This window comes from Sitophilus oryzae, unplaced genomic scaffold (assembly GCF_002938485.1).
Source record: "Sitophilus oryzae breed Bouriz unplaced genomic scaffold, Soryzae_2.0 scaffold_1508_pilon_pilon, whole genome shotgun sequence".
NCBI classification, from domain to species: Eukaryota; Metazoa; Arthropoda; class Insecta; order Coleoptera; family Curculionidae; genus Sitophilus; species Sitophilus oryzae.
The window spans coordinates 1,417,471-1,428,954 of NW_022146179.1; the positions used below are offsets into that span (position 1 = coordinate 1,417,471).

The 11,484-nt window shown below is 30.8% G+C and overlaps 1 protein-coding gene across 1 annotated transcript; it reads right to left on the reverse strand.

Annotated features, from left to right (window-relative positions):
- Positions 1-4,597: 4,597 nt before the first annotated feature.
- On the reverse strand, positions 4,598-11,233 carry LOC115878314 (transcription initiation factor TFIID subunit 4-like). Its single transcript, XM_030894767.1, has 5 exons — positions 11,097-11,233; positions 10,864-11,035; positions 7,552-7,702; positions 7,422-7,492; positions 4,598-4,806 (listed from the first exon to the last, which is right to left on the reverse strand). The coding sequence occupies exons 1-5, from the start codon at positions 11,106-11,108 to the stop codon at positions 4,790-4,792; spliced, it is 423 nt and encodes a 140-aa protein (XP_030750627.1). The 5' UTR covers positions 11,109-11,233; the 3' UTR covers positions 4,598-4,789.
- Positions 11,234-11,484: the final 251 nt, after the last annotated feature.

The window sequence follows — 11,484 nt, forward strand, 5'->3', positions numbered from 1 at the left end:
GACCACATCATTGTTAATGGACACTACCCAATATTTACTTTTTTTCCAACATCTTCGAAGTACTCAGAATTTTTAATTTTCATAACATGGTTTAATTGAACATGAAATAACGAAACTATTGCCATATATTTGACCTCTTTCGTATATTTTAGTTTCCAAAATACAGTAGTGGTCACATTCAAATTTAGGACACCCTATATGGAAATTATACTTATTGTATAATCAGATTTATATTAATATTTGTGTTTTTTTTTAGAAAAATATGCTCCATTGAGAGGACCAGCAGTTCCTTTACCAGCGTCTTATCTGTTACCACCCTCAGTTCCTGTTAGCAGTACCACTGCTCCGTATCTAGAAGCTGGTCCATCTACACCATCACCCTATATACAGAAGGTACCAAAATTCCAGAACACAATTGCTGCCGATGGTAGAGTAGGTTAGTATAAATTACGTATTTAGTTGGTATAAGTTAAAATTAGTACTTACATATTTAATACATTCATAGACATGGGATACACAAAACCTATACAAAACACATATCAAATACCACAAGTGCTCGGCATGGCATTGTCGAGGTTTTATCGAAAAATTAAAAATAAGGATAAAGATAGCGTAACTATAGATGATAAAATGGGTAAGATTACAATATCCTGTCTGTCTTTCTTGGCTCTCTGCTACTTTCTGTACACCTTTTCTACCACTAACTTCTTAACCTTTTTAATATTAATATTTTCTGTATCTTATTTCTTAGTTTTGTTAGAATAATTTTAATATACACATGGCCAAAATTATTGCATATAACGATACTTTCAACAGCAATTGTCAATTCATTGAAGGTACAGCGGGGATCATTCCTTTTGGCAATATGGCGTTTTAACATATGCTCGATCACATTCATATCTGGAGACATCGGTGGCCACCACAGTTTTCTTATACCCTCTTCCTCACAAGATTCGCGAACCGCTAAAGTGCGATGGGGAGGAGCATTACCGTCCATGTAAACAAATTCATCCCCCACTGCCCCTCGAAATGGACGCACAATAGGCTCTAAAACAACTCTAAGATATGAGGCACCTGTCATTGTGCCATCAATAAAAATAAGAGGAGTTTGAGCTCCGAGCATTGTACCTGTCCATACCATAATGCTTCCCGCTTGAAACGGGATACGGGGTTGAGCTGCATTCAAGCGTGTTCCAGATGCTCTCCAGATGCTCTCCAGACCAAAGTTCGTCGCGAGTCTGACACTAGGCCTGTTGTTTCATCCCTAAACATGACGAAATTCCAATTAGGTCCATTTGCTCTCATCTCCTCAGCCCATTGTAGTCGCATTTTTTTTTCACAACACGTGGAGGTCTCCTTAAATGTAATCCTCTGTCATGGAGTCTTCTTGCTATGGTCTTTCTTGAAACGTTTACTCCTTCAAGGCGAGCTAACTCAATAGCAGTAGAAAACAGGGGATTGCGTCGTGCAATTATAGGGATATTTGACGGTCTTGCACAGCAGTAGTAACTCTCTTTCTACCTCTTCCAGGCCGGTCTGTAACCTCGTTTGTCTCCCTGATTTTTTTTAATATTCGCGAAACATCGCTTTGGTTAACTCCTATAATTTCAGCTATTGCAACTTGGCGGTAGCCCTGTTGAGACAGTGTTACTATTCTGACTCTATTAAACTGTGAAATAATGTTTCTAGGCTTTTTAAGGCACAAACAATGGTCAAATTTCTTCTGAAACCCAAGAGACCACAAATCGAAATGTGCAAGAATTTGTAATAATACTAGCTTTGTTCGGGTTCTTGTTATTACCGATTCTGAACCGTCGTAGAACTCTGCAGCGCATGCGCAAATGAAATAATGTCTTCATATTTCTTTCTGCGCATACGCATCACAGTTCTAGGACGGTTCAGAATCGGTAATAAGAGAAACCCGAAGTAAGCTATTGTGTCTGAACGATAAACATTGTTTACCATATCCATTTTAACAAAAAAATATTTATTACAGATTATCAAAGCTATGTATAGAAAAATATTCTTTAAATTCCATTCCGTATATTCTTAAACGATATATGCAATAATTTTGGCCATGTATGTATGTTACTCTTGTTATCATTTCTTATATGTATAAAACTTAAGTCTGAGATGGATATATAATAAAATTATGAGAAACTAACTAGCAATTCATAGGACATACTAACTATAACGTAATTCTATAACTGTTTTGATCCTGTTTCTTTCACAATATGATTACAGTAATATATTAAATATAATATTTTATCGTAACCTTGTAAGTCGTCTGTATAAAAGTATTCTTATTTTATATAAATATTCTAGACTCCACTTCCTGAAACTAAGTAGGTTTTATTTACAGGTGAATTAACTCAAAATGAAATTATATCGGAAGAGAAAAAAGTGTTCCTTCCACCCAATTTAGCTGAAGCTAGATACATTGCTCCAGCTTTAGAAAAAAATGGCATTAATCCACAGGAAGTGAAATATGCTCAAGTTCCTTTGTCCCAAGTGACCAAACTACCAGAAGGTGCATATCCATACCCTCAACCTTATTTTGAGGGCGGATATGAACTTGGTACCAAGAAGAAAAGGAGCAACTAGAAATTATTGAATTATTTTTATGCTTGTTTGCTAGTCATTGGTTTTTAACTTCACCTATAAATACCATTAATATTGTCATGTAGCCCGATTATAAAAGTCAAAAAATATTTATTACGTTATAAAGTAACTTGAATATTTTGTATTTTTTATACCAATAAACGATAATAATATTGTTAGTAAATGAATTTTATTTGTTTGTTTATTTGTATTCGGAAATAGTATATTGTTTTATTAATAGTAAAAATGACACTTTTTGTAGCGAGGCTGTACGTTTGACATAAAAATGTCATTTTTACTCCGAATAGAACATGCTCTTTATTTTCAAACGCCACAAATGATTTTTAAACAATTTCAAGTCTTGCAAGTAATATAAAAATATTTAAAAGTAATACCTTATAAATAATTATACAGGGTGGTCCGAACTGTATTCCGGAAACTGCGGCAGCATATTCTCCAGATAAAAATAAGTAAACAAGTTAATATAAATGTATGTCCAACAGTTTCATTTTTATTTCGATTTTTTCCAAATAATTTCTGAAGTAACGTCAATATTTGGATGAAAATTGGTGTCTGGGAATTTTTTGATATGTGAAATTTGATTTTAATGTCAATATGACTCCTACTAATAGAGGGCGCCACCTACATGTATTTTAACTGTTTTCAAGCATAATAACTTCTTCTCCGTACCTGTATAAAACTACCGAGTGAAAAAATATACATCTCTGTGACTTTTTACGTAAAAAATACCTCTTTGTAAAAATCGCTACAAGTAACCGTTTTTAAGATATTTAGAATGGAAATAGTCTGAGTTTTATACAGGTACGGACGAAAAGTTATTACTCTTCAAACCAGTTAAAAATATGTAGGTTGCGCCCTCTACTAGTAGGAGTCATATTGACATCAAAATCAAATTTCTCATGTCAAAAAACTCCCAAACACCCATTTTCATCGAAATATTGACGTTACTTCAAAAAATATTTGGAAAAAATTGAAATAAAAATGAAACTTCTACATCCTGTATCTCCGAAACTAAGCATTTTAGAACATACAATTATACCAACTTTTTTACTTATTTTTATTTGCAGAATATGCTGCCAAAGTTTCCGGAATACAGTTCGGACCACCCTGTATATCGAGAAACTATGGTTCCGCTCGTTGAATTTGAAACTTAATGTCAATTTAATATATATTTTTGTACTATTGGACTTAGGCGTAAAAATGCTTTACGTTTATGCCTAGGCTTTAAAATGATGTTTAGGAAAAGTATAAAGTTTCCAAACAAATGTATTTTTGAAAACTAGTTTGTACTGATTTGAAATAGATATCCTCATGTCTTCTCTTTATGCCTCAGTGGCTAAGTTTTTTTACCTATTAATTTTTAATATTTTTTTTTCTCAGAACCGGTTAATGCTAGATATAGGAGTGTTTAATATCAATTAAATTCATAAAATTTTACAGACAATTCAAACAAGTATGTAATAAAAAATGCGGGTAATGCCCATTTAAAATAAGAAAGTTGCTGTCATTTCCAGTGTTTCCGGAAGTGCCTCCATATTGAAAATATTTTTAATTGATAGATATTATTGTGAAATAATGATGTGTAAAAAAAATCCGATCTAGATATAGTAGATCCCTAGAAACATCTAGGTACACTGTATAAGGTGTATTTAACAACCATATTATGGAGTATCAATAACCAACTAAAGTAAAAGTTATATCTATTTACTTCCTAAATTATGAAAATAAAATACAATATCTAATAAATATATTTTCAACCTTGCAGCTGTTACCTTATGCTTGGTATAAATTAAAAAATGTAAAAATGCAACAATAACAATTATTAAGTAAGTTCCTAGGCGTGGTCACTTGAAAAGATATTGTTACACTGTTACACAGCTGTAAAGGCAGGTAAAAATTTTTTCCCATACAATGTCAAGTAGAAACTTTATATTTATCTTTTTCGAGTTACTGAAACCGAACAAAAATAATCAAATATTTGCTGGAAATATATTTATTAATTCTATTTATGTTTTCATATGTTATAAAATATTGATGGTAACTTTATTCTTAAAATTACTAGCGTATTTAAAACAACACACATTATCGTGTATAAAAGTTGAAGTAGACTAGTAGGATTATCAAATCTTCGGTCGTAGGAGGATACCAGAGGTTCTTGAAAGATTGGTTAGTAATATTTGTATCCTAAAAAGGCAATGTATTATAATCCAAAATAATAATAAATTATTTTATAGGTTTTTTCCTGAATAAGTGTCCGATATTTTACAGGGTGGTTTTTCAAATATTAAAAAAATAATTTCTACAGGGTCCGGCAAAAGTGCGTCGGGCATCTGTAGCCACTACAATAAAAAACTTGAGAGTTTTGTTTAACTACAAACCTAAAGTACGTACGAGGATGTATTTCAGGAAAATATTTTAACTTCTATAGAGTTGCTCAAAAAAGTGTAGGTGGATCTGGATGATTGTTTTTAAATGGAACGTCCTCTATATTATTGCATTTTGGGTTTCATTTCAGATCACTTTACCATAATCCTAAGATATAAGTAAATATATTACTATAATTTCAGAGATATTATAATAAATAAATAATATATACAGGGTGGTCCGAACTGTATTCCGGAAACTTCGGCAGCATATTCTTCAGACAAAAATAAGTAAAAAAAATCGTATAAATGTATTTTCTAAAATGCATAGTTTCGGAGATACAGGGTGTAGAAATTTCATTTTTATTTCGATTTTTTCCTAATAATTCCTGAGGTAACGTCAATATTTGGATGAAAATTGGTGTCTGGGAGTTTTTTGACATGAGAAATTTGGATTTTGATGTTAAAATGACTCCTACTGGGCGCCACCTACATATTTTTTAGCTGGTTTGAAGTGCAATAACTTTTCGTCCGTACTTGTATCAAACTACTGAGTAAAAGAATAAACATTCACGACGTTTTTTACGTGAAAAAAATATCTTGGTAAAAATCGCTACAAGTAATCTTCTTCGAGATATTTGGAATTGAAATTATCAATACCTGTCACCATTGACATAAATTAAACATGTTGACTAAATAGTTATTAGAGTCATTAGACATAATATTAGACATAACTTTCAAATGTTTTTGTGCCAAAAGTTCAACAGAAACTGTTTTATCATCATTTTTTGGCAGAAAAATTTATGATTAATGTAAAAAAATAAAAATTTCCTAAATTTATTATTTCAGTAAAATAACTATATCTGCTCAACGTGTTTATTTTTCGTCAATAATGACATGTATTGACTATTTCCATTCTAAATATCTTAACAACGGTTGCTCGTAGCGATTTTTACTAAGGGATATTTTTTACGTAAAAAGTCACAGAGATATATATTTTTTCGCTCGGTAGTTTTATACAGGTACGGACAAAAAGTTATTACGCTTCAAAACAGTTAAAACACATGTAGGTGTCGCCCTCTACTAGTAGGAGTCATATTGACATCAAAATCAAATTTCTCATGTCAAAAAACTTCCAGACACAAATTTTCATCCAAATATTGACGTTACTTCAGAAACTATTTAAAAAAAAATCGAAATAAAAATGAAAATTCTACACCATGTATCTCTGAAACTAAGCATTTTACGACATACATTTATACGAACTTTTTTTCTTATTTTTATCTTCAGAATATGCTGCCGAAGTTTCCTGAATACAGTTCGGACCACCCTGTATATATTTTTCGCCCTCCGTTAAAAAAATATTACAAATACAAAAAAAGTTCTCCTAAAACCAAAACTACATGAGGTATTTACTTTAGATAGTCTATACTGCATTTTGCTATAAATATCGTAATTTTAAATCATACAGGATGTTTAAAATTTTACGCCAAACTTTCTAAAATATAAAACATATTTTCTTTGGATAGCCACATAGCAAAGTAAGTAAATACCTAATATAGTTTTGATTTCAGGACAGTTTATGTATTTTTAATATTTTTTTTTAAGAAAGGCTGAAAATACATATTTTTTTATTTATTTATTAATAACTCTAAAACTATCGAAATATATTTACTCATATCTTAGGGTACAAATATAGGGGGGCATCTCGATGTGATGCTCGCCGCGATGCATCCTACACGCACGTTTTAAGCACTGTTTTAAAACGGCGAGTAAGTGCGCGTAGGATGCATCGCGGCGAGCATCGCATCGAGATACCTCACTACGTAGGTATCCTTAGATTATGTAAAAGGATCTGAGAGGAAGCCAAACATTCAATAATATACGTTCATCACGTCATTTAAAAAAATCATCCACATCATTTAAAAAAATCATCCACACACACTTTTTTGATTCACCCTATAGCACTTAAGCTTGTAGCGCACTTACTACTAAGTTGTGTTTTTGATGTGCATATTTTTTTATTGCTTATTGTTTGTAGATATTTAAGTTGTTTTATTCTTATTAGGTACCTATGTTCCTACAATAAATTAATAATACAGATAGAATGTATTTATATTATGTACCTACAACAAATTAGAATAAATAAGAAATTCGGTAATACAACAAAATTAATATTAACATTTCAAAAATAGGTACTTAAATTGAATTTTAGTTGTCTTGACTTGGAGGTAATTATACTTATTTATTGATTTACTGACTGTAGTCATTTGACTGACTTAACTTGCAGATAATCATGATTTAAGTTAAAAATATAGATTTAAGTCGTTAAAGCGGCTTAGAATAGCGTTAAAAATATATGAGAAATTACCCAGCAAAGTATCAGACGCTTATTCAGAAACACCCTGTATGTAACAAATAACTATACTAGTTTACCTGGTCCAGTTATAATAGGATAACCTAACCCAGGACTGACTACAGTACCAGATGGTCCAGCGATGATGGCTCTACAAAAATGTTTATTTTAAAACTATTTATATATTTATTTATGATGTTTGAAATATACTTTGCTGGTGTTGGCAAAACTGGAGCAGCTAGCAACGGAAGTGCCGGTGCCAAAAGGGGAGCAGACAATGCTGGAGCAGCTGCTACGTATCCTGGAGAAACTGAAGCTGTAACGACACCTCCTGCTTTAGGAGCTGCTGATACTGCTCCACCTAAATAATATTACATAAAAAAATATTAAATTTATAGTGAACGTTTTTTAATTTAAAGATTTACTAAATAGAAAATAATAAAAAAGGTTTCCCCAAAATTATTGTCAGCGAATATGTATTTATAGTAATCGTCAACACAAATAAGCCTTATTCACATAATAGTACGTAAAAAAAAAGAAATTAAAATAACTTCGGTTGCACATCATAATACGACCACCAACAAACTCAATAAGCCCACGGCCACACAGAAAGCGCTTTTTGCGATTTTACCGTTTTAAGCACTTTTTTCGATTTGTGTCCATTAAAAACACGCAAAAGACGCGGCAAGCTCGTGGATTCCCGGCCCGTTCAACAAGCAATCCTGTGAGAAAGAGATAGGCGAGATCGGCGCGGTTAGCGTTGAAGAGACGAAGATAAAAGATGCTGGGATTGAATTGTGGACAGGCCGTAAAAATAATAATTTGCCATTTATTTTACGAATTTTAGTTTATGTGTATAGTTATTTTATGTTGTATTGTTGTGGTTACTTGTTATAGTTTTTTATGTTGTAGTGTTGTGGTTACTTGTTTTAATTATAATATAATATAATATAATAAAGAATTATTATTATATAATAGAATAGTAAATATATATTACTAGTTGCTAACGCAATTTTAGGACATGATTTATAAAACTTTTTGGTTTGGTTTGAAACTTCTTTACGCGCGCTGGGAGTAAACATTCAAGGCCGTGACATACGAGCTTGCGAGACGGCCCTGACACACGAGCTAGTTGTAACGAACCGTGTTAACGGCTTAGAAATACGTAGTGACGCAACGTGTATTTGTGAGCAATCCACGTGTTTATCAAAAATATTGATATTTTAATACAAATTTTTAAAAGTGAATCAAATTTTTACGTGTAAAAAACGATTTGTTACACGTAAAAAACTATTTTTATTATTTTACGCGAATAAAACTGTTATATATAAAAAACTATTTTTTACGCGTATAAAACTATTTGTTAAACGTAAAAAACTATTTTTTTACGCATCCAAAATTTATTGTTTCTGGTAAAAAACCTTTTTTACGCATAAAGAAATATTTTATAGTAATACCTAATATATTTTTATATGTAAAAAATTATTTGTTACACGTAAAAAACTATTTTTTTACGCGTCAAGAACTTATTATTTCTGGTAAAAAACTATTTTTTTACGCGTTAAAAACTTATTGTTTCTGGTAAAAAAACCTTTTTAACGCAAAAAAAAATATTTTTTACGTGTAAAAAACTATTTGTTACACGTAAGAAATATTTTTTTACGCGTCAAAAACTTATTGTTTCTGGTAAAAAAAACTTTTTTACGCAAAAAAAATATTTTTTACGTGTAAAAAAACTATTTGTTACACGTAAAAAACTATTTTTTTACGCGTCAAAAACTTATTGTTTTTGGTAAAAAAACCTTTTTTACGCAAAAAAAATAGTTTTTTACGTGTAAAAAACTATTTGTTACACGTAAAAACTTTTTTTTACGCGTCAAAAACTTATTGTTTCTGGTAAAAAAAACCTGGTATCAAGAAACTACGGTTACCGCTGGTTGAATTTGACACTATGTCAGTTTAATAATATAATTTTTTCCATAGCAACTGTTAAAATTGCCTTATACAGGGTGTTTCAAAACAAATGCGAAAAACTTCAGGGGGTGATTCCTTGTTCAAAATAAAGGGTAGTTTGCTTCGTAAACGTTGGATCAAAAGTCAACCATTAGTGAGATATCGCGGTACAAAGATGGCAGAAAAATAATGTTTTAATTTTTTATCTTGAAAACTAAAAGAGATAGACTAATGAAATTTTATGGAAGCATTACTGTTATGAAAACACACTTTCTGGTAATTTTCTCACTTTTTTAAAATGAGTGGAAGGGGTTAAAATAAACTACCCCTATTATACTTGTTAACGAAATTTAAAGAAAAATCTTATCAAACGCATGCAAAAAAATTAATTTGGATAGTTTAGTTTTTTAGAAATTTTTTATCTCTTTTACCCCATGTCAGGACAAAAACATTTTTATTTTTTAATATGTACTTTTTTAATTATTATTTTGTACTTCTCATGAATTAAAATGCAGAATTAAAATTGTCTTGGTAAATACTTTTTAAGAGGTTATCGTTCAGAAGAAAATGAAACGATTATTACGAAATAAAACTGTTTGACAGCAGCCTACTAGATTCTTTATCCAAAAATGTTTTTTGTCCTGACATGTAATGCTTTACATTTTATTTTTTAATTTCAAATCGGTGAGTTTTACTAAAAAAACACAAGAGATAAAGAAGTGTCTAAACTATCCAATTTTTTTTTGTATGTGTTTGATAAGATTTTTCTTTAAATTTCGTTAACAAGAATGATAAGGGTAGTTTATTTCAACCCCTTCCACTCATTTTAAAAAAGTGAAAAAATTACCAGAAAGTGTGTTTTCATAACAGTAATAACAAAAATGATAAGGGTAGTTTATTTCTACCCTTTCCACTCATTTTAAAAAAGTGAAAAAATTACCAGAAAGTGTGTTTTCATAACAGTAATGCTTCCATAAAATTTCATTAGTCTATCTCTTTTCGTTTTCAAGATAATAAATAAAAACATTATTTTTTCGCCATCTTTGTACCGCGATATCTCCGTAATGGTTGACTTTTGACCCAACGTTTATGAAGCAAACTACCCTTTATTTTGAAAATGGAATCAGCCCCTGAAGTTTTTCGCATTTGATTTGAAACACCCTGTATATATATCTTGCTTATATCTATCAAAAATAGTAGATAAAATAGTACTCTAATAGCCAGGATAGGTTAAAAACTTTATTTCTTCTCGCACGTTTTTTGATTGCTTCCATTTTTCAAAATTTTTGTATTTCTTTTCATAAGTTATTTGGGATTTTTTTTTAGTTTGGATATGGCGTTTGTTGCCTGAATATCTGTTGGTAATTTACTTATTTCGTTTTGAACCATTTTGGCTCCAATTCAATCAGCAATCGACACGAAAAAGAATAAAAAAATATTGACTCAAAACTAACAACTAAAGAGACTAAAAAAAATTAAAATTTTAACTCTCTGTAGCTACGAAACAAAGCAGAATCGGACCTATGTTGATATGAAAAATACATTTTATTATTATTATTATTAACAAACCAGCAAAAGATGTAGAAATAGCACTTCCATCAGGCCCAACAAGCTCGGCAGCTGCAGAGGGTCCTTTCAGCAATGCTCCAGGTGCCGGAGGTCCAACCAACGCAGCTGATCCAGCAAGATATCCAGGTTTCGCATATGCACAGGAAACAAGAAGGAACAGTCCAGAAACAGTCTGGAATAATTTTATAATAGCATTTTATCGATGACGACTAATAAAATAGAAATTTTCTTACTAAGAATTTCATTTTGAAGTAATTTTTTGGCACTAAACTCTCTCGATGTCACAGAACTTTTTTGAACAACATGTAGACTTTCCAGAAGCTTTTATATAAAGAGGAACAAGAACGTCCTTCAAACATGTTAATAAATCCATCTTTGATAAAGTTGTCATGTGTTGCATGCTTAAGGTGAAGCATATTGCAATCGGATTTACTTTGTTTAGATTTTATCTGCTGTTTTATGCTACGTTCCATAATCTTATCTCATCAGATGTTTCTTATATTTAAGGAAACTTATTTTAAGTATATATAGTTTACAAAATGCAATTATTTTTAGAGATTAAAATTTATCTAAGATACTTATTTTATATTTTAAGTTGTTCAGATTTTATTTTAAAATGTT